The 24,487-nt window shown below is 42.6% G+C and overlaps 1 protein-coding gene across 15 annotated transcripts in view; it reads right to left on the bottom strand.

Moving 5' to 3' along the window:
• The window catches only part of PECAM1 (platelet and endothelial cell adhesion molecule 1), a 105,141-nt gene that overhangs the window by 44,560 nt on the left and 36,094 nt on the right, over window positions 1-24,487 (bottom strand). For 9 of the 15 annotated variants that reach the window (XR_006275733.1, XM_038371899.2, XM_043497441.1 and 6 more), the window contains exons 1-6: window positions 17,231-17,572; window positions 17,022-17,048; window positions 10,427-10,717; window positions 6,874-7,173; window positions 4,362-4,631; window positions 601-861 (exon numbers count right to left, since the gene is read on the bottom strand). Coding sequence is in view for 14 of the 15 variants with exons in the window: in XM_038371899.2 (XP_038227827.1) it covers window positions 601-861; window positions 4,362-4,631; window positions 6,874-7,173; window positions 10,427-10,717; window positions 17,022-17,048; window positions 17,231-17,264 (1,183 nt within the window). In the remaining variant the exon portion in view is untranslated. Of the gene's footprint in view, window positions 1-600; window positions 862-4,361; window positions 4,632-6,873; window positions 7,174-10,426; window positions 10,718-17,021; window positions 17,049-17,230; window positions 17,573-24,487 lie in introns of those variants that run through there. The other 6 variants (XM_038371901.2, XM_038371903.2, XM_038371904.2 and 3 more) reach the window with 2 other exon arrangements.

Here is a 24,487-nt window from a genome sequence, read left to right as displayed (position 1 = left end):
CTGGGACCAAGGGGATTGGCGGGTGGGAGCGGGATCAGGGCTGGGACAGGGGGTTGGGGCTCAGAGGGGGTCAGGGGTGCAGGCTCTGGGCAGTGCTTACCTCAAGCAGTTCGCAGAAGCAGTGGCTTGTCCCCCCTCCAGCTCCTACATGGAGGCGCAGCCAGGGGGTTCTGCAGGCTGCCCTGTCCACAGGCGCCTGTGGTGGGAGCAGCGTGCAAAACCCCCTGGCTGCCCCTACACATAGGAGCTGGAGGTGGAACATGCTGCTGCTTTTGGGAGCCACGCGGAGTGAGGCAAGTCCCTGACCCCACTCCCTGACTGGAGTGCTGGAGCAGGGCAAGCCCCGGACCCCACTCCCCAGCGGGAGGTCGCGGGACGGATTAAAGCATCTGGAGGGCTGAATGCTGCCACCATGCCGTAGTTTGTCTACCCCTGGTCTAGGGACTACAAGAAAGTCGCACAGAAGGTTACTTGCTGTTTGCAAACAGTAGACACACCATGTTAATTCAAGGGTTACAGTCTGACTCTGCAAACCACTGGACTACTGAGGTGCTCAAATGTTTTGCAGGATTGGACCCTTGTATCTCCTTATCAACTCACCGTAAACAGTTATCTGTACAGGGTTACTCTCCTTGATGATTCCTTTTATCTCAGCCCTACAAACATAGGACCCGGTGTCATTCACCTGGGCTTGAATAGTGAAGTTGCTGGAAGTTTTCAACAAGATGCCATTCTCCGGAGGTCTCTTTATGATAGAGAAGTTTGCTTTAGGGGAGCCATTAATATGGCACCACAGGCTTAACCTCTGATTTTCATCTAGGTCAGTCAAAGAAGGAGTCAATATTGGCTTGGCAAACAACTCTGCCAAAAATATAGACAATGGATAGAATTAATTCAGGTTGTGCATAAGGGCAAAGTAGCTACATTTCCCAGACTACCCAGGAGGAATAGGGTGACCAGATGTCCTGATTTTATAGGGACAGTCCTGATATTTGGTGCTTTGTCTTATATAGGCGCCTATTAACTCCCACCCCCATCCCAATTTTTCACACTTGCCGTCTGGTCACCCTAAGGGGGAAGGACACAATGAAGTGAGGAATTGTTTGTGGTCTATTAGCTATTTTTAATCCACCACCTTGGTAATGATACATAAGCTATTGCCATCCCAGGGCCCCTCTTTTGTGGCCTGGGGTGGCCCTGCAGGCACCCTGCTTCAGTTTCCCAGAATAATCCAGTCATAGTCAAGGTGTTTGAAGTAATATCCCTCTCAATATAATTCAGCTCCCAAAAAGGCCCTTTTCTGCTCACCTCTCAAGGTTAGAGTCTCCTTCTTGGGACTTTGTTCTAGCCCTAGCCTGCCTAGCCTGTAGACTCTCCCCTCAGGTTCAGCAGTTTCCCAGCCCTAATTCCTAGGGCTCTGTCCAGGCTGAGCTCTTCCCCCCTCACCAATTCCTCCTTCAGTCAGCTTCTCCCATGACTGGTCTTGGAGCCTCCTTTTGAATCACCCTCCAGCCAGAGTCAGGCTCTTGATCTTCCCCAGGTGGGTCTAACAACCACAAAACACCTGTCTCTGCTAGCTGGGAGAAAAGGGAGCCTTGCCTCTCCCACTCTACAAGGCTTAAAGGAACTATGGTCTGGGATGGCCCTAAACCCTCCCTTTCAGGCATTAACTGCTCCTTGGGACCCCCTTCCTCTCTCCCTATGGCTGCTTCAGTTGCTTCCCTGGACATAAAGAACAGAGTAATTACCTCCTCTGGCCTTAAGAGGACAGTACCCCTTTACAAGGCACAACAAATCTGTGGCCACAAGCAATGGACACAACAGCTGCTAAATGAATCACACATATACAGCCGGGGGGGGGGGTAGAACCAGGACCTTCAGCTCCAAAACCACAGGCTACAACTACTCAAGCTAAAGGAGTATCTCCAAGAGCTGTGGTAATACTGATGTTTATATTCTCTGTGACTCTCTGACCACTAAAGAGAAACACAATTTCAAATCCTTGAGCAAGTCTGACGTCCCTTCCAGGATGAGGCAGCAGAGACACACAAACACATTTAAGAATGTACATAGATTCATAGATTCATAGATAATAAGGTCAGAAGGGACCATTCTGATCATCTAGTCCGACCTCCTGCACAGCGCAGGCCACAGAATCTCACCCACCCACTCCTATGAAAAACCTCACCTATGTCTGAGCTATTGAAGTCCTTAAATCATGGTTTAAAGACTTCAAGGAGCAGAGAAGCCTCCCTCAAGTCAACCATGCCCCATGCTACAGAGGAAGGCAAAAAACCTCCAGGGCCTCTCCAATCCTTCCCGACCCCAAATATGGTAATCAGCTAAACCCTGAGCATATGGGCAAGATTCACCAGCCAGATACTACAGAAAATTCTTTCCTGGGTAACTCAGATCCCATCCATCTAATATCCCATCTCAGGGGATTAGTCCTATTTACCCTGAATATTTAAAGATCAATTACTTACCAAAATCCCATTATCCCATCATACCATCTCCTCCATAAACCTATCAAGTAGAATCTTAAAACCAGATAGATCGTTTGCCCCCACTGCTTCCCTTGGAAGGCTATTCCAAAACTTCACTCCTCTGATGGTTAAAAACCTTCATCTGATTTCAAGTCTAAACTTCTTGGTGGCCAGTTTATACCCATTTGTTCTTGTGTCCACATTGGTGCTGAGCTTAAATAATTCCTCTCCCTCTCCTGTATTTATCCCTCTGATATATTTATAGAGAGCAATCATATCTCCCCTCAACCTTCTTTTAGTTAGGCTAAACAAGCCAAGCTCCTTATGTCTCCTTTCATAAGACAAGTTTTCCATTCCTCGGATCATCCTAGTAGCCCTTCTCTGTATCTGCTCCAGTTTGAATTCATCCTTTTTAAACATGGGAGACCAGAACTGCACACAGTAGTCTCGGTGAGTACTCTAGTATTCTCTAATAAAAGTATTAGAGTATACTCTAATAAAAAGTATTCTCTTTTTTTTTCTCATGACATACTCCCCCCACAAGTTAGCCAAAGCAGATGTCAGCACCACATGGAATCCAAGAATTAATGTGGGTAGATTAATCTCGAACCTAGAATTTAGGTTGGAAGTATCACAAGAACAGGTTCTGGTGTCAGATTTATTCAGGGGGGTCCCAGCCAAAGTGTAAATTGGCAAAAACAGCCTCTCTCATGGTATTTTAGCACTTTTGTTTGCAGACATAGCTAGAGCCAAGGAGTGCATATGAAAATGGACAATAGTGAAATATCCAAAAGCTTTTTCTGAACCTCCATGAAAATAGTTCAGTTTGAGTTTCTGGTGAAGGTCCAGGTTTGGTTCTTACTTTATCCAAAAAGGTTCACCTGCCCTTGTCTTAAGCCAGAAGAATAATTATTTTAAAAGAACAGAGCAGAGAAATACTACAGTGACGGCTGGTGACACAGGAGCCTAGATTAAACTGATTAAATAAAACAGATATTCAACCAATCTGCGCATGCCGGTCATGTGGCTGTATGGCTATTCTGCACATTACATTATTAAAATCCTAGGGAATCCTCATTCATTATAACATAATAAGAAAAACAACAATAACTCATGCAATGACTCAGCTTGTATGTGGCACCACTGTCCTCAACTGGATGAAATGAGAATTGCTCAACTGCAAGTCATAGACTTTACACTGCAAGCAGTGTAAGAAGATTCTCCTTTAATAGAGCACTGTGCTTTTGGAGCAGATGGATGTTTAACCCCATTGTCACTCTGAAGTTCCAAATGGCCATGGCATGCAGTTTAATGATAACCATGAAATGCCAGGTGACCATGGATTTATCAGTACCTTCTACTGATATAGCACTTTATGTTTCCAGAACTTTTTATTAACATCCCAGAAAAATATTACCATCCTCATACTACCACTGGAGCAAACTGAAGGACAGAGAGGATAAGGATCCATATAGATTACAGAACAGCCTACATTCGAAACTTGGGTGGATTTATCATGGCTGGACTTTGGCCCTTCTCTAACCCTGGCTGTTCCTGCCATTGTGGATGAGACCAAACCATTTTATAATCAGGATTTTTTTTAAAAAAATCACTCTTTCCCCCCACAGCCCTAAGTTAACTTGGTCACCTTGTAGTACAAATGTGATCTTTGCTGACGGACAAGCAGTGGTCAGGCCCAGATCCTCAATGTTATCTAGGTGCCTATCTCCCATTGAAATCAGTGGGAGTTAGACACCTAAATACCTTTGAGCATCTGAGTCTCAGTGTCAGCCAGGATTAGAACTCAGGAATTCTTCCAGGTGCGAGTGTCACCCTCCTAAGCTAAGTGCGATCTAGAATTAACAGTGCTCCTACCTTCTACAACAATGTTCATGCTGGTGGTTTTGGACACTCTCCCCAGTTCCACTTTGCACGTGTAATTGCCATTGTTCTCTACTGTGGCTATTGCAGAGTAGGTCAGAGAATTCTGACCGCGTGCACTGTTCAGTATTCTTCTGTCTTTCTGGATGAGGATTTCAATTTCATATTCCCGGGCTAGAATTGTTGTGCACACAATGTCAATTCTGTCTCCCTCTGTAACATTCCTTGGGGACTTGGATGTCAGTTTAGGGTGTGAAAACGGTTCTGAAAGGCAAAAAATATAAAGCCATTGTGACATTACCTTCTTTTTTTTAAAAGAAAATATTTGTTTGGATGAGTAAGGAATTCTCACCTTTGTGGCTGCTATTGTTTGGCTAGATACCCTTTTCTGCAGAGCTGCATTAACAATGCAATGAATCAGTTCACATGGTGAAAGCTCTGGCTACAATCTTTCTATTTTAAATTGAAGCTTAGATTTTAAGAGAACCCAGCTACAGTTGCAGAAAGATTCCAATAATTTTTGATCTTGCAATTTTCCATCATCTTGTGCTAATGACAATAACAAATGGTGTACAGTGTTGTACACAGATGTATGTGCTGTATATGAATCAAGACTTATTTCTCTTGGGGACCAGTCCTGCAAGTTATTGAGCACCCACAACTTTAACTAGAGTGATGGGTGGGCACATTGTAATTAGCTGACCTAACAGCACAGATCAAAACACGTTAGAATCTAACCGTGATGACACAACATTTGGCTTTGGATCCTGAACACTGATGACATTAGGGGGCATATGGATCCAGGGTTTTAGTTCACACCTATCTTCCCTCCAGTAAGCCAAGAAACAGATCTGCTCTGTCCCTTACAAATACTGCAGCATTCTCATACAGTCACGCAGGGGATTATGTTTTTAACTAAAAACAATGATATGACCATTTCAAGATGTCCATGTTTTCAACCCAGGCAAACAACAAATTATAAGAATTACAAGCAGTTACAGGGAACCCCAACAGAGGTGCCCTCCTGCGGACAAGCGCGGTAATGCACAGCCACAATCTACCTCAGTGTCCCCTTCATCCACCCGTGCAAAGGAATATTGTCTCTCTCTGTGGCAAATTCAAACCCTTTTTTCCATATAAAGTGTCACAATCAACGGATCCCTTGCAGTAAAAACAATTCCTCTCAAAACCACACAGTAAAACAGGTTACAAGACAGCAGCTCTTCAGTCCCAAAGGTCACTTTTCCCAGGTCACCCACTCAAGAGTCATTCTCTGTCCCAGCTTCTTTAGCCACTCTCCAAGCATCTACCTGAGAGTCCTAACACCCGCTTCTCCCGCACAAGGCTTTTGTAGCCCCAAGTCAGGTCTCCTGCAAGAGGGCTCCCCACAGTGTTCCACTCCTCAGGCCTCCTTCTGTGAGTCCTATCCCTGCTCCTGGGGGCCTCCCTCCTGAGTCAACCCCTTGCTTATGGTCCAGCTTATACTGACCCAGTGGTTCTTCTCCTCATTCCTCGGGCCTCTGCACAAGCCTTCCTGAAACTCGGCAGGATTCCCCAACTCTAGCCAGTCCTCCCAACGGCTTTCCTCACAATTCATCACCAACAACTAACAGTTACCACTCTCCTTCTGGTCTCCTGCAGTTCTTTCCCTCTGGCCACTTGCTGCTGCTGTCGGTCTCTCCTCTGTTCTCAGACAGCATTCACCTGCCCCTTCCTGACTCTCTCAGGGTACGTCTACACTTCAAGCTACGGATGTGATTTCCAGATCAAGGAGACATACTTGCACAAGCATCCTAAAAATAGCCACAGTGCCACAAGCAGTGGGAGGGGCTACTGCCCCCAAGGACGTACCTATGGTCCTGGGTGGATATGTACTGGGGGCAGCTAGCCCTTCCCACCACTTGAATGGTCATGGCTATGCTCTGTTTTTAGCACACTAGCTCAATCAGAGCTAGCATGCGTATGTCTCCTCAAGCTGGAAACCACATCCCCAGCTCAAAATGCAGACGTGTCCTCAGTCTATTCTCAAGCAGCTCTCTCCTGCCGCTTCCTGGCCTCTTACAGAAGCAAAGAAATGTAAGGGCACAAACTAAGGGCATGTCTACACTCCAAAATTAAGTCGACTTAACTTATGTCAACATACAGCTGCCAGAGTAATTACATCACTTGTGCATGTCAACACTTTGCTGCTTGTGTCAGCAGGGCATGTCCTCACCAGGAGCGCTTGCACCGATTGCACTGTCAGTGTGGGGCATTGTGGGACAGCTTCTGAAAGCCAGCAACTGTTGACATAAGCAACGCAGTGTCTACACTGACACTGTATTGACCTAACTACATTGACGTTGACTCTACGCCTCTCACGGAGGTGAAATTATTAAGTCAGTGTAGCAGGAGAGTTACATCAACGGGAGCGAAATTTTAGTGTAGACACTTACATAGTTAGGTCGACATAAACTGCCTTGCGTCGACCTAAGTCTATAGAATAGACCAGGCCCAAGCAACTTACCCACAACAGTAACAAGTGTCACGTTACTGGGCTCTGACATTTCAGAACCGATTGCTGAATGAACCTGGGCAGTACATTGAAAACGCAATATTCGATCCCCCTCTTCAACAGGAAATTCAACAGATGCAAAGTTTTCTTTTAATTCTTGCTTCCTTTTCACTTGTGGCTGTTGAGTGGACAATAGTTTTTTGAACACGAAAATGAAGGGAGGCTTTTCTTCTGGTTCTTCACACCGTAAAGTCACAACTTCACCCTCCGTTAATTCTGTTTTCAGGGCAGTCAGTTTTGGCTGGGACAGCCCTTTTGAAAAGAAAACAAGTAAATATAATTAGACAGACCTAAAGCAGAGACGATCTATGACAATTGTGCTAGTAGCTATTTTAATGGACGGGCAGAAACAATCTGATCTCAGACCAGGTCAGATTTTTACAGCTGACCAAAGTCTGGAATTGGACATCCAGGAACTTTAGGGAAAGTTTTTTGCTATGTGGATGGGCACTCCGATCATACTGCTGTAACCAGTGAATCAAGACCTCTCTCATCCCACATCTCTGCAGTATTGGACATCCCACAGTGCACTTTCCTAGCTAACTTAGGCGATGTTTGCACTAGGAGCGTTCTACCAATATACTGTGCCAGCAAAGCACTCCCAGAGTGAATGTAGCTATACCAACAAAGCTGCACTTTGTTCCGGTACACCAGTGCCACCCACACGAGTGAAACAAGCTATACCAACAGAAGTGAAGTTTTGCCAATATAACAGTGTCTACACTAGGGGCTTTTGCTGGCACAGCTGTCACCTCTTCATACTCCTGACTAACATAGCTGTGCTGGAAAAGTCTGGTGTGGACATAGCCTCAGAGACCACCTGTCTCCCCATGATATACTGACATAGTGGTGGTCAGTGAAGGCATCTTGTGCTGGACCCTCTTTGACATAAGCGGGGAGCATGCTGGAAGGATGTTCTCTCTTAGGGCCCCCTCCTTTTGGGCTCACTTACCCCCTTGGTTTGGCCCATGTTTGTTAATCTTCAGGACATTCTGCAAGGCTCATCTTTTTCCCCCCTCACTTCTAAGGTGATGGGCAGGTAGGGTGACCAGACAGCAAGTGTGAAAAATTGGGAGGGAGTTGGGGGATAATAGGCACCTATATAAGAAAAAGCCCTGAATATCGGGGACTGTCTCTATAAAATCGTAACATCTGGTCATCCTAAGGGCAGGGCTCAGCAGCAGTGGTGTGGGACTCTGGTGGGGATACTCCAGGAAGGGAAAGCTACAGTAAATGTTGCCATACCTGGGTGGCTGATGGAGTATCTGATCTTAGGGTAGTTGCCACCTCTGTTTATTCATGAGTATATTTTTAAAAGATTGCCAAGGACACTCAGAGCTTTGCTGGGTAGAGTAGTAAAAACTGTACTAAATACATCCATGGTGCCCGCAGCTGCTGGTGGAAACAGGAGGGTCATGATTTGCACCTCACCCCATTGACCCCATTCCTTGGCTGTGCTGCCAGAAGGGGTTTCTAGCAGGGAGTTGTTTCCTCCCCTTCCGGTCGCAATGCTGGAGGAGGAGACAGGGCTGGGCTGACCTACAGTTGGCAGAGCCTGCAGTGGCCTCAAGCAGTCACTCGCTTTCCTTTTGCTCAAGGCCAGCCTTGGCATTTTAAATTGTCAAACCACTTTGCAAACATTAATTAACCAGCTGCTCAGTGCAGAAAGAGGGAATCCTTGTGTGACTGTGGACTCCTTAAATCAAGGTACTGGGGCAGGGCTCCAGAGTAAGTTACATGACTGAGCTTTATTCGTGTCCACGCTGTATGAGTTTTCTCACAGTGCTGACCCCACATGCAGCTGACCCTGTCCCAGGAGGCACTGGGCTTAGTGTAAAACCTGGGAATGGTTTTCTGTGGCAGCCTCTTCTGAGGATGGTCCAAAGTTCTGGTCAGGAATCTGGAGAGGCCATCTCTAAGACATTAGAGAAAGCTCCCCCTCAGCTGTGAGTGTGTTCCATAATAACAAGAGATAAGCAGACTTTAAAATGAAATGAGCATCACTCTAGTACAATCCAGATGCCCTTTCACACACCACAACTGGAGGATATGAAGTATACTGAGGAAGACTGAAATCTCTGTGTTACTGAGATTAATCATTTAATGGTAGCATGCAAGAAATATCTGAGTGGTAATGTTCACATCTGACATAGGCATGTTGCTTTGAGCCAGCATAAGCTTGATCTCTGTCACTGCCTTTCTGTTTAGAGGTGAAAGAAAGGAAGCTTAGTTCTTCTTGAGTAAATCTGTATTAATGTGTGTAAACTGGCTGCTTATGTATGTAAGTTCTACAGAGGCATTAACCACAGCCCTTGTACCCTCCATTGAACACCTGGCCCTAAATTCATCAGACAGGCCAGTGACCGGTAACAGAAATGTCTCCACTCCTGTACCCCCATCCCTGTATTAAGCAAGAACCATGGTAGCATCAATCTGGACAGGAGCCCTTTGGAAGTGCTGCTCTCCGTAATGCCACCATGTTTGAAGCATGAAGGTCACACTGCTTCATCAATGTTTCCAGCTCCTGCACTGGAACAAGCAACAGGGAAAACTTGATTTCCCCATTTGGATATTGGAACTGGGGGTACTGGTCCTTTAAGGCAGTTGTTCTTAACCAGGGGGACATATAGCCCTGGGAGTTTGCTGAGATCTTCCAGGGGATACATCAACTCATCTAGATATTGGTCTAGTTTTACAACAGGCTACAGAAAAAGCACTAGCGAAATCAGGACAAACTAAAATTTTCAGACAGTGACTTGTTTATACTGCTCTATACACTGAAATTAAAGTACAATATTTATATTCCAATTGATTCATTTTATAATTGTATGATAAAAATGAGAAAGGGAGCAATTTGTCAGTACTAGTCTGCTGTGACCCGTTTGTATTTTTATCTCTGATTTTGTAAGCAAGTTGTTTTTAAGTGAAGTGAAACTTGGGGGTACGAAAGACAAATCAGACTCCTGAAAGGGGGATGTAGTCTGGAAAGGTTGAGAGCCACTCCTTTAAGGCAGGCTACCAGCCCAGTACAGCCCTGGACCCAGGCTTTCTAGGGATTGCCATTCCCAGAGGGACAATATGAAATTGTAGATCAGAACAAGGAATGTTGGGGAAGGGGACAGGGATATGCATATGCTCCCTGTCCTCATAAGGGGTGAGGAGGGAAAAAGACTGGCTGTGAAACTGCCCCCCAGATGCCAATTAGTACCAGCTGCAGGGTGATTTTTTTTTTTTTTTTTGCTTTGTATGACATAAGGATCTGTTCTTTAGGAATTGGAATGAGGATCTGCCACTGGCCTGCTGAGTGATCTTGGGCCAGTCACTTCACCTCTCTGTGCCTCAGCTTATCCTCATTTTACTGATACTGCCCTCCTTTGCAATGCATTTTGAGACCTCCAGATGAAAAGCACTAGAGTATTATTATTAATGTACATGGCTAGAGTAGGACATAATCTATTCTGCTTTTTGTAACATAGAAGACGAAAATGGTTGAAGAGATACCTACCTTCGACTCGAACATCCAAATCATCACTGCTTTTAGTCTTCCCGTTTGCCTTCACAGTGCACTTATAGCTTCCCGAATCTGCAAATCGAGCTGGAAATATTTTGTAACGTGCGCCGTCTTGCTCCGATGTGGTATTATACAGAAGACTGTCATCCTTGTAAAATAAAAAAGCGTGCTGCATCCGGAAACTGGCGCTTTTGCTAATGTCCACAATACAGGTGAGTTCAATTGACATTCCATTCTTCACTTTTTGGGATGGCACAGTGAGTTCAACTTTGTTGATGGTAATAACTTGATAGGGAATGGGGGGAAAAAGTCACATTTAGTTTCAGTTTATCCAAAGTAGTGTTGTTCTCTGAAGTTGCTACGTAATGCTCATTGCAATTGCTAAAGGCTGAGAGCTCTGTGAGACAGGCACAGTCCTACTTTCTGGCCCTGAGCCAGCAATTAAATCCACACAAACAGACTGCCACTGAAGCGTACGGGGCTTCAAGCAGATGAAAAAATGCATGTGATTGCAGAATCAGAGTCTATATTTGTATCATGCCTTGCACTATGAAGCCAAATTGGATATGTCGGTGCTACCCCAATACAAATACAATATAATTCCAGTTATTGGAATTCCCTTTTTTCAAAATCCTCATTATCTGAATCCACAGTGTTCCCCCCGTGTAGCCCCAGGCTAGTTAATAGCACTTCTGTTTATCTGGATCATGGTTATCTGAAACTTTTGGATGTCCACGGGGCTTTTAGAATAACTGGGATTATATTGTACTATCTTAGCCTACCTCTCAATCCTGTTGTTTAAGGATTTTTGTGGTCAGTGCTCAAGGCTCCCCTCCCATCTAGAAAAAGTTTTCATTTTCAAGCAACACATCTGTACAACAAAGTGATTTTTTTTTAATTACAAGATGAAATGGAGAGCAGGGAGGGGGAAATGCAATTTTGAGGATATTTGCCTTTTGCTGTGAATATTTTGCAAAGCCCTAGTTTTAACATACTGCTCAGATTCCTGTCCGCACTGGAACCACCTAGAAACCATTCTGGCACCAATTGTGTTTTAACACAGCTGTTGTCACTACAGTTTGAAAAGTCATGTGGCCTAAATACAACTCATGTTGGCCCACCTGTTGAATCCTCAGAGTTAATTCAGCACTCCAGGATATCCCACATCCTAGTGGGTGGGATTTCCCAAAATTCTGTTTCAACTTGGGGAGGCAGGTCAGCCTGCCACAGATTCTAATAATGCCTAAATAAAGAGAATGCTCTTTCGTATCAGTTATAGTTAAAGAAGGCAAGTTCGGGTGGGATCCACCCCTATGCAAAGAGTCACAGCAAGGTCTCTATGCACCATTTAAGTCCTACTCAAATGGTGCATAAACTTGTGCTGGTGCTCTGCTCTGGAGTGAATTTATCTCAGGCAGAGAACAAAAGTGAAGACTATAGGAAGTGCTAAGCAAAGATGGGAGAGAAAAGAAAAGAAATGAGAAAAAGAAACAGCAAGAAAATAAATGTGGTGACTAAAGAAGTTAGGGGCACAGCACATAAGGGGTTAGTATGAAATATTTCAGAGCTTTGTCTGCCCTATTGAGCTAAAGGGAAATTTTGCTATTTATTTCAAACAAGAGCAGGACTGGGCCCTTTGCATCCAACCTCTGTATTCACAGCAAAAGTGAAACACCAAACTTTTCAAGCACCTTTTTTTCCTCTCTCCATAGTGTCATCTCAAGTGCTACCCCCTTAAAGAGGAGAAAGAGGTGAGGTTAAGAGAACAGGGAATTCTTCACCCCAAAAAACAGTTGTTTCCCCCTGAAGCTCATTGAAGCTCACCCCAAGCTCTTCCTGGGCTGCCATGAATTACTCATCTCCAATTCCCAGAGACAGCTGTTCTCCTAGAAACTTTACCACAGGAAAATCTTTCCTGAGGTCACTGAATTTTAGATATTGGGGAAAACTAGACATTTTAAATCACATTTGTGTATCCCTTCAAACATACATACACACACTTGAACTTGGGGGGCTTAGATGAAATGTAATTTAGTTACAAACACCTCTTGATTGGGATTTGCAGAACAAAACCCCCAGTGATGGGGTTTTGCAAAAGGAAAACCCAGTTTGCTTGACCCAGCTCTACTGAATTTCCATTCTCTCTGCAGTAAGATGAGAAATGTGTGCACTAGAACTGGGAGGATAGAGATAGTTAAATGGGCCTGCAGCTCATAGGTGTCAACTCCGTGGGTGCTCCAGGCCTGGAGCACCCACGGGGAAAAATTAATGGGTCCTCTGCACCCACTGGCAGCCAAGCTCCTCTCACCCCCACCCCACCTCCTCCTCCCCCAAGTGTGCCATGTCCCTGCTCCTCTGCCTACCTCCCAGCACTTCCCATCCAGCCACCACCAAACAGCGGTTTGGCAGCATTAGCATGCTCTGGGAGGGAGCGGGAAGAGCAGGAATGTGGCACATTCAGGGGAGGAAGCGGGGAAGGGGCAGGGATGGGAATTTGGGGAAGGAGTTGGAATAGGGACAGGGAGGGGGTGGAGTTGGGGTGGGGACTTTGGGGAAGGGGTTGGAATGGGGGTGGACAGGGAAAGGGGCCTCATGGAAGGGGTGGAGTGGGGGTGGGGTCGGGGGCAGAGTAGGGTCAAGCACCCAAGGGAAAGAGGGAAAGTCTGTGCCTATGATTCAGCTGACTTGTTCTGGTCTGCTTATCTCTCATGATTCATTGTTTCCAAGTCCGATAGCAAGGGAGTTTCAGCAACAGAGAAAAAGCCAACCATTATACTTATCTGGGTAAATGGAAAATTGCAGAGCAGCCCAATGTGCTGCTGTATCTAACCCTGTAGGCCTTGGACCAAATTGATCGCTGGAGTAATTTAGCAGAAGTCCCAGGAGTTATTCCAGGTTTTTTTATCTGCTTTACCTGGCTGCATGATAAAAGATACACAGTTATTGGAGACACAGTTGAAGCGTTGGCTGTATTTTCTGTACTCCGTTTGAGGCTGGTCTTTCAGGAAAGGGAAGATAAATAAAGCCTGATCCTCCAACTTTTGCTCCTGTGAGTAGTCCTTACCCTACATGTGTGGCCCCACTGATTTCAGTGCGATGATTTTCACAAGTAAGGACAACTTGTGTGAGTAAATCTATAGAATCAGGCCCATCATTATAGCCAGCTAAATACAGAGTTTTATTTCTGAATGTATATTATTGTTTAGGATTTTTTAACATGAATGTCAGATTCAGTATAATTTTTCAGGGAGCTTTTTCAGGATCAAAAGCTCTGAATTTTGGGGAGACTTTCTGAAATTCTATACTTTTACTTTGTCCTCTCAGATAACGGTTGCTCAGGGCTCCCATTCTGCAAGCCCTTCTGCACTTGAGTAACCTTACACATCTGAGCAGGCCAATAGCACTCATTGGGTCTACTCACGTGAATAAATTTAGGCCAGTTCTACACTAAAAATGTTAGGTCAACCCAGCTACATCACTCAAGCATTTGAAAAGTCTGCACTCCCGAGTGACATCAGTAAGCCAACCTAGCCCCAGGTGTAGACAGTGCTAGAGTGGTGAAAGAATTCTTCCACTGACCTAGCTACCACCTCTTGAGGAGGTGGATTAACTACAGCAACAGGAGAACCTGGTCACAGGAGTGGGCTCCAGTACTCCTCTCGTTGCTGTAGTGAGTTTCTACACTGAAGCATTACAGGGTTTCTAGTGAACATGTAACCATAGGCATGTGGACGTGTGTTGTCCATGTTACTCAAATTGTCCTGAGCTGTTGAACTTCTAACTGTCCAAACATTGGGCTTTACTTACCCAAATTGGGAGAAATTATGGTGCTTATATAGAGTTAAGGTTGTGTCACTCAGAAAATCCCATTATACATGTATATATAAGGGCAAGCCTTACAGTGACAAAGTCGAGGTCTCTATATAAGGTCAATGGAAGAATTCTTCCATCAATGATAGGCCTGATTCTATAGATTTACTCACACAAGTTGTCCTTACCTGTGAAAATAATCTCACTGAAATCAGTGGGGCCACTCACAGGAGCAAAAGTTGGAAGATCTGGCTTTATTTATCTTCCCTTTCTTGAAAGACCAGCCACAAACGCATACGGCCAATGCTTCAACTGTGTCTCTTTTATCACATAGCCACGTAAAGCAGCAACACAGTCAAGTGTCTCATTTTCCAGAGTTTTGTTAGTTGATGTCACAGTATTCAGATTTAAATGTAGGTCTCTTTCTTGGTGAATAGCAAAGGAACAGTTAAACCCCATCATTGCGAGATAGTTTTCCCCAATTATTTCTCTTTAATTTTTTTCCTGCAGGAAATAATTATAGTTTCTCACACAATTTCCCAGTTTTCTGGTGGCCCAAATAGGACTGAGGAGCTCATGATTGAAGATTCAATCTGCTTCCATATCTCACAAGCCTCAATCAGGCAAACTCTGCATAGCTCATCTCCCACTGTTTTATACTAGGTCAGCTATTATGTTAAACTCTAATGCACTCCAGCGTGGCAAAAATGTTCTAGTAAATACTGCTTTTTAAAATGTACAAATTGAGGGCCTGATCCTGAAATCCTTGCCTAGCCAAATCTTCCATTGCTGTACACAAGGTTAGGGACAGGTTTCAGAGTATCAGCCGTGTTAGTCTGTATTCGCAAAAAGAAAAGAAATAAATTTGTTAGTCTCTAAGGTGCCACAAGTCCTCCTATTCTTTTTGCTTAGGAACAGTCGAGGTCCAGAATACTGCAGAGAAATAACGCACACCAGAACTACAATTAATCAGGGAAAACTGCATAGTACCTGCACGCAATGGGTCAGATTAATCCTTGGTGTAACTCTATTGACTTCAATGGGATTATATCAAGATTGATTCTCACCCATTCTGACTTCAATGACACTTGAGCATGTGTTTCAAGGGATTTAAAGTTAAACACATGCTTATGGATTTTGCTGACTCAAACTCCTTTGGACCATATGGTATTATGATTTTTTAAGCAGAACTCCCCATTAAAAGAAGGGTAAATAAGAACAGCAGAATCTGGCCCTGTAAATATATCTTTGTTATTAATAAATATACTCTCGCCTCTTAATATGAAAAATTCCATCCAGATCCACTGGATCATTGTTACAATTTTCCAACAGATGGCAAGGTAATACCAGACCAGTTTTTTTTTTTTAAATGGCATTGAAGTATTTATTTAATAAAGAAATATTTATTCCTTTATCACCTCAAAAATTATACATTATTAGTTGGTTTCAGAGTCTCAGCCGTGTTAGTCTGTATCCGTAAAAAGAACAGGAGTACTTGTGGCACCTTAGAGACTAACAAATTTATTTGAGCATAAGCTTTTGTGAGCTACAGCTCACTTGATGCATCCGATGAAGTGAGCTGTAGCTCACGAAAGCTTATGCGCTAATAAATTTGTTAGTCTCTAAGGTGCCAGAAGTACTCGCTTTCTTTTTACATTATTAGCCATAAGTCTTATTCATGTAGCTATAAACAAGTCAAGGAAAACAAGTTTATGGGCTTTATTTGCTTTCGCTCGCCCTAAAATTAATGGCTGGTGGCTACGCCCAGATTGCTCAGAATTTAAATTACCAATTAGCTAGAGGGAGCTCCTGAGAACCCTTGTTCACATTCAACCACCAAAATGAAAGATGCGGTGGGACAGTTTCCCTGCCTCTGGTGGAGTTGTCCTCTCCCTGTTTACTTGTAAATCCTCCTAGCGAGAAATAACTTTGCCTTGGCATTCATGAAAAGGCCTCTGAAATTTTTTTGCATTTGAATGCTTATTTCCAGGCATAAGGTGGGAGAATGGGGAAAAGGAAATCACTTGCTTCGCCCTAGTTTCAAAAGGACACTGTTTCAATATCATGCTGAACTTTCAGTACTCTCTGGATATTTTGTAGAACAAAGGGTAAATACATCCAGCAAGTGCCCTTAATTTACATCTACCAAATGGTCTTTCCTCCTCCTGGGTTATGGGGACGAGACAGCAGCTTTGTTTAAATATGACAGCACTAGTAATTAGATTCCCCATTCCATCCCTTCCTTTGTGAACCCTGTCAAATGACATTTACTGGGGGGAGAAAGGGGGTGTCCCTGAAGGAAAAAATATTGGCAGCACACTGCTGATTGAAACACAGTTTGCAGGAGCAAACACTGTCCATCAGGGTCCTTTTTGCCAATATTTTGGGTTAAAGACTAAATGAAGATGTTTGAAAATTTTGTATATTGCACATTACCAACACTATTTACTCACATTGAACATTTATCATTGCAATATGGAATCTTAAATAATAAATAATCCTACAAAAACCCCCATTGACTTCAGTGGAGTCAGGATTTTACCCAAGATGTCTGGATGGGACTCTATTTCTAACTGACCATCCAAGCACATTTTCTGGCATTTTTTAAACAAAAATGAACTTCAAGTTAAATCATTTTACATGGGTCAAATTCTGCTCTAGAGTTATATCCCTGCAAATCCAGATAACTCCACTGTGGATCCACACCACAGTAACTGAGACCAGAGCAGAATTAAGTCTTTGGCATATCAAGAATTTTAGAAGAAAGGGCACGACTCACCACTGTCTTGAGCTTTTAGAGTTGGACCTGGAAAAGTGAGAAGAAATGTTATATTCAAAGCTTAAAGACTGAGCTTAAGGACAAAATGCAAAAAATTGGAAATTCTTCATGACAGAGAATTCTGAAAAATGTTTGTTTCAGGTTGATCAAAACATACATACTAGGACAACATAAAAAAATGCATGCAACTATTTAAAGAGTGAACTTACAGTGTAAGAGAATCACCAGCACAGCGAAATACATCTTGTAGTTGGAGAGTAGTCACCTAGTTACAGAATAAAATGATCATCAGCTCTGGTTGGTTATGCCTTGCAGTCCTAAAGCATCACAGAAGTTTTGATTTTTGGAAGGAAACCAATAATGCAACTTTGCTATGAAAAGCTGTAGGTTTTTCCAGAACTTTGGCAGAAACTGGCTAGATATTGGTCAAGTAATCGTTCTCATTACTGGAAAGTGGAAGTGGCAAACAATGAGAATCTATCTGCTGCTAACAGTCAGATTATTGCTCAGGAAGTGACTGGTCTTTTCCTGAGAGACCCACTGAATTCAATTGCTTTGTTTAGTTTCTGAAGGTGTATTAAAAAACAAGAAGTCCCAGTGACATTTATCCTGAGACTCCTGTCAATACATATATTTTGAAGTCATGCTTAACCATTTAAAATCAGAATTACATTTACCGTTGGCTCTTGCCGGATTCCCAGTAGACTATTCCTTTTCCTCCTGGCACTGAAAACCCTTTCAGAGCGGATTTAGATATGTAGCATAACTATGTGTTTGTCCCACTATGGCTCTTCACAAGGGCTGCTTTGCTGCACTCTCTATGGGACTGAAATTTCTATTGTGATGCATTGGCTCCACTGTAGGTACTGTGGCAAGTTAAATTCATTTAAGCAGATATAGTGGTACAGCCCCTAGAGCAATGAGATCCTAATGTAGGGGCCTCGATCTGCTACCATTGTGCATATAAAAATAAATGAGTACTAATGTTTTTATCTCGTATATTTAAAACTGTGCAAAATATACACAGTCATAAAACCCAAATCCATACAGTTGTCTGGTTCTGGGATCTGTCTCCTATTAGAAATTTGAGCCAGCATTGGCAACAATGCTCATAGGTCAAATTTCAGAACCATAGCTAAATTTTCCAAAAGTTTGAGGCTGTTTGAATCTGGGAATTTGGTTGGAAGTTTTGTGAACCTTCTCTAGGGTGAGGTCAAGGTGCAAAAGGATCAATTTGTGATTTTTTTTTATTTTTTATTTTTTTTGCATTGAAATCTGCAGTTTCTAGACATGAAAACAAAGTTGAAGTTTGTGATTTTGGCCACGTTTCATTTTGAGCCTGAAGCACTGAAATTAAAACTCAGTGGGGTGAGAGCTAGAGAGGGACTGAGTGCAAAGTGAAGGTAAAATGGGTGTAAAATGCTACAGTTCAGATTGCAGCATTTTACCCCAGTTTGCACTCGTGTAAACATTTGCACAATGTACAGGGCAACAGTGAATTGGGCCCATGGTGTGAACTTAGTTTAGAGCTGTGTGGAGGATGGAAATTCAGTTTGGGTAAGCATTTTGAGATTGACATTTGGCTTTGTTAAAAATTGGAATGAAAACAAAAAATTTTGAAATTCTTCATGCAGAACAATTCTGAAAAATGAAATTAATTTTTGGGTTAATCAAAACATTTTTTTCCATTTAAGTATTGTATTATATTAAAATATGATACAACATTAACAATTTTGAAACAAAAATCATTTCAAAACAAAAATTAAATGTTTTGTTTCAATGTTGAAATGGGATGTTTCAACCTTGATGGAATATTTTTCCTGATTTTCTTCCTAATGAAATTCTGGTGAAGTTGACCCAATTTTGCAAAGGGTTTCATTTTCAGCAGAATTGCATATTCTGATGGAATATGATTCTGTCAAAGTTTCTGCAAAGTCCAAGCATGTTCTCACAGAAGGCAGTGGTAAAGTCTCTCACTTCCCTCAATCAGCACAGAATCAGGCCTGCAATATTTTACTAATTGCTGATTTAAAGCAAAACAAAGGGGGGGGAAAAAAGGCAGTCACTATGAAAAATAGATGTCTCGATATTTTATCATGCTTTGGTTACACAATCAGAGTGATACAAGGGTGTTGCACAGCTCTGAGGACATACATTATTTCTTATTACAGTTATCTGTGCTCTGTGTGTGATATCAGAAAGCGCATAGAAATATGAAATATCGTTGTTTATTATAGTAAACTGCCCCATCTAGTTTGCAATTTAATGCTCTGCTTCTGCAATGAGCTTCACACAGACAGATCCCAGGGGCCTCGCACAGACTCATCGACTTCAGTGAGGCTTTGCTCAGACACAGGGGTCTGCCCATGCCAAACTCATCATAGGATCTGACCTGAACAGATAAACTAGAGGCTAGTTTTATTGAAGCAGGTTTTAAGGTTATTTTTTGCTTTATAAAATAGATGCAAAGTCATTTCCTGTACATTGGAGGAAGCATGTTTTGAGGAGGGATTTGAATGCAGCAGGGGTGAAATCTTGGCTCTGTTAAAGTCAGTAGAAGTTTTGCCATTGACTTCAGTTGAGTCCAGATTTCATCCCAGAAGTACAGAAGACAGTAACTGTGTAACAGGCTCAGGTGGGAGTTGCAGTGGGTTTTTTGTTTGTTTGTTTGTTTTTAAACAAGTCACTTTATTGGATGTAAGGTGTTACAAACACAAAGAAACAAAGTTGTGATTTTTGGTACAGAATGACATTATCCAACAGTAGATACATTCACTAGTGGGCAGCAAGCTAGGAGACCTACTTGACAGGTCCCTAGATTTTACCATGAGTCTCACGATCAGTAGGGTTCTTCTTAAAACCCAGTTACTGTAGTTAAGTTAACATGTAAAGCACTTGGCTTTCCTTTTATCCTTCATGGGTCTGGAGAACAGTGAACCCTTAAAGCCTCAGAAATCAGAATGCAAATTAAACCTCGTGTTTAGTCTTAAAATCTCATGATTTTTTAGACCTGATTCATGACTTTTGAACAGTCAGAGCTGGTAACACTGGAGACGGTGCCAAAACAAGGGTGGGAGAAGGGCACAAAGAGAGGTGAAGTGGAAGGCACAGCAAAGTAAGGTGGGAGTGGAGTAAAGAGAAATGGTTTCCCTTAGCTCTTTTCTGCCTCTCTTTTTTTTTTTAATTTTTAAACTATGTAACACTTTGCAGAAGTGGCAGATCTGAATATGGATTTGAATTAAGAGATCTGAAAGTTCAGACCTTGTCTTTGCAATGGAGTCAGAGATTCTGAGAGGATATTATACTGAGTAGTCAGCAGAGCCCATGGAAAAAATTACTTCAGCTAAAACAAACATACACTGACTCTGGCCAGAGGTCGGGGGAAAGAAAAAAAAATTGAACAACTTAACAGTATGCATAAACAAATAGAAGGGGATTCATTAACTCCATCACCAGCCTCAGTTATGGTTCTTCATACCCTGTTAACCCTTCTCGTGGCCTAAGATTTGCAAACTTACATGTGGAAAGTAACATGGAGTGGTTGTTTTTTATGCCCATTATTCCATGTCCAATAGAAAATATTCCATTGCAGCAACTCAGGCTTTGTTCTAATTCTGTTTTGGCAAAATAGGAATAAAAGAGTAGCTGGCAAAGCAGAACTCAGGAAAACAGCATACGTCACTGATGGCTGGGGTTGGCCAAAGTTTGCTTTATAGATTTTGTCACCGTCGCATTTTACAACCTTTTTACATATGTATGTATATATAATATGCGCACACACACACACTCTCCTGGTCCATAGCATGTCTGCATATAAGAAATTATTATGCTAGAAACACACTCAGTAAAAACTAAGTAAGGATTTCTGGATGTGGCTAAATAATAATAGCAAACCTCCCCCGTCACCCCACCCCCCCAAACAAACAAACAAAACCAAATAAACCTCCACTCTCTCTCACACACACACACTTTGGCCATAACCCCATAAAACCATTCCCCCATAAAAAATGTTTCCCATTACTAGGCCAAATCCTAAAGTTCTTACTAAGAATATATAGAGAGATTATTCACACACACACACACACACACACAGAGTCAGACATATTTTCACCCATAATCATATATATAGTCCTAAGACATGACTATGTAACAAATTGCAATGCAAATACCAGTCAGCACTAACCATCAATGACATATGTCTCTCTTCTGCATTGCAAGCTCGTCCCCCCAATCCACCTCCCCCCCAAAAAAAAATCAGGAGAAAGCTTAAACTGATGTGGAATTTTCTCTCTGGGACTCAGTTTATTGCATATTACAAACAGCCACTTGTGACAGATAGATAATCTACATACATCTCAGCTTTAAGGTTATAGGTTTTCTCATAACTTTTTTTAATGGTAAAGGGAAGGGTGAATTTTTTATGAAAAAAAAATGTCCAGTTTATGGTGAATTAGACTAAGTAAAAGCTGAGTAAGGACTTCAGGATCTGACCTATTATTATTGTTTGTTACTGTTATGCAGGACACAGAAAGGAGATGTAATATTTTGCTCAGTTTTTAAATAAACTAAGATATGAGTATCTCAAAAAGTATGCAAAATTTCTTTAGGAACTTGGTCCTTACAGGTTAGTATCAGACCTTTATTCTACTATTGGACTGTAGCAAGCCAGGAGGGAGAGGTACTGGAACCTAGCTGTTCTCTAAAAGCCTATAAAAAAGTTATCAAGGCAAAATACAAGGAGAGTCATTCAGCTTCAGTCCAGATGACAAGGGCAGAGAGTGCGGTCATTCACAGACAACGTTTTTCAACAGGATGAGTAATCTGTTGGCAGTCTTTTGATTTATACAGGACTTGTCAGGCCTTTATCAAACTATTGCACTAACAAATGATGCTCAGCCTAATTCTAGTCAATACCTGATGCTTCAGAGGACAGTTATACAGGGACTGTCATGTATTATATGTAGTTTGTACAGCACCTAGCACAATGGCCTTTAGTCCATCCATAATATAAATGTTAAGTAATAACACCACCATGTTTACAGTTTATACTATGCAGCATGAGATCTGATTCACTGTAGTGTTATCTCAGCTTGCCTCACTGCAGCATTATCCACAAAAATATTCATTCATTGTTTAAGGCCAGTTAATTTTTTTATTGGCTCACCAAATATTTTAAGTGTGATTCAAAATACCTTCAAACTTTGCAGTTCTTGTACATACCTGAATTATTATTGTATCTCTCACGGAAAGTCCTAATCAGAACAGAGAAACCCATAATAATCACTGTAAAATAGCCACAACTGGCATTACTCTACCATGCATCATTTCTCTTATCCCAGCTGCACAAATAATCTCTGTCCCCCAAGCAGCATTCTAGGCAGAGCACAAGTGGACTTCAGCAATTCAATGACAGCACTTCTCAAAAGATGGCTTGCAACCTCTGGGTGCATGAAGGACAAGCCACAGGGAAGGGAGCATGGCCAGAGCTCTCAATTGTTCTCTAGAGTCGCAGATTTCTTTTAGAAAGAAAGAAAGGGCTTGTCTACAGAGGGATATTTACCATCATTTCAATACCAGTATAATTATCCCACTATAGTTACAGCAGTATAACTGCCCTTGTGGACATTCTTATTTGGAATAACAGTCAGTATACTTATACCGGTATAGTAATGCCAGTAAATTTCCTTGTGTAGACAAGCCCTTAGTCTCTCTAGCGGTTATGATAGCCAAGAAAACCTTAAAAACATGAGCCAAATGTAACCAAGGCAACAATGTCTGCCTGAGTTTGCAGAGAGCATGAATCAATATCGCTGAGATGCACACAGAGTCTTGCATCTCAGTGGGTGCACAATGGAATGCCAATTATGATGCTTTAAATGTCAGCATTGTTAGCTATTTCATTGCTCATCAAAGCCGGTAAAGAAGAAGTAGAAGTATCATATTATGACAAGCTACACAATCTACTCTAAGTGTCTGCTAATTCTGAATAGGCCTTTGAGAACTCATGGGAGGGTTAAAGAGAGATGGGATTGGTTTCATTTTCTTGAAAGGGATGGAGGGGTGTCAGCTTTAAAAAGTTGGAGAATTACTGCATTGGGACAACCCTATCTGCAAACAACCTCTAAAACCAAACAGCTCTGTTGTTGGCTCTACAAACAAACAGCTCTTTAGGCTCCATAAGCAAATTTAGTAAATGATGCAACTACACCCTGATGAGACTTCTGCAAGTATCACAGATTTATGAACATTTTGTTTATGCTATAAAAATCCTTCCTCTTTCTCTCTCTCTATTGGAGGTAACATATGGGACATTAGTACAGTTTACCACTCCTGGCAAACTGGATTAGACCACTAAGGACTGTGTCAAAGCTCTGTCCTAGTCTCCATGGATTCCACGTTTCCTGGCAGATTTTGCTAGCCTCAGAGGCTCACTGTGACCCTACATGTAGCCCTTCTCTCTCTAGAGACAAGGGTCACAGCCTTCTGAACCATTTTCATCATAAGACATCAAGGGAGGTGAAGAGAAGCTACCCTCCCTTGCACAGTCTCTTTTGTCTCCCAGTCTCAGTGATTAATCGGGGGGGCAAAGAGGGGAGCCCAGGCCCACCCTCTACTCCAGGCTCCAGCCCAGGGACCCTAATAGTATCAGCTATGGTAGCAGACTTTTTAGAAACAGGATGCATATAATTCCCTCGGCTACTTCCCCACAGCAGGCCCCAACTTCTTCAAAATCCATTTCACCCTTACTTCAGGGCCTCCTTCCTTGTGCCTGATATTGTTTGTACTACTCAATCTCTCCAACAGCACAACTTCCTCCTACAGCTCCTGACACACACGCCCACCTGACTAACTGGGAGGCTTTTAACTAGTTTCAGCCAGCCCCTGATTGGCTTCTGGTGTCCCAATCAACCTAGTTGTCCTCCCTGCCTTCTGGAAAGATCTTAATTGGCCCCCAGGTGTCTTAATTGACCTGGAGCAGCTGCCATTTGCTTATTCTTGTAACAGGGATTTGTTTAGCTTGTGGCTAATATATCTGTCTCTCATTACTTTACTATAGCCATCTCGCCTTGCCCCGCCACAGGACATATAAATATTCATTCGATTTTTCCTGATGTCAGGAACAATCAAGAACACCTGCACGCATTTTAGACTTGCTATTTCCCTAAGAGGTCACCTGCCCTGCTTCAGGCCAGGAAAAAGAGAGGTTAAGGCAAAAAATCATATTTCATTCTACAGCATACTGAGTCTCTCTTATCTGGCCCTACCCCTTGTATCTTTGGATTGATTTACACTAGCCATTTTTTCTGTAGTTTCCCACCATGACTATTACTGCTGCCACTCCTTGGATGATAGCAACTATGGGAGCATTAGTGTGGAACAGCTGCTGGCATTTTAACCACCATTTCATCTGACTCTCCTCAGAGTAGGTGTAAATAACCCCATGGTAGCTGCGGGCAACATGGCTA

This window comes from Dermochelys coriacea, chromosome 14 (assembly GCF_009764565.3).
Source record: "Dermochelys coriacea isolate rDerCor1 chromosome 14, rDerCor1.pri.v4, whole genome shotgun sequence".
NCBI lineage: Eukaryota > Metazoa > Chordata > Testudines > Dermochelyidae > Dermochelys > Dermochelys coriacea.
This window is presented reverse-complemented; position numbering and strand designations above follow the sequence as displayed.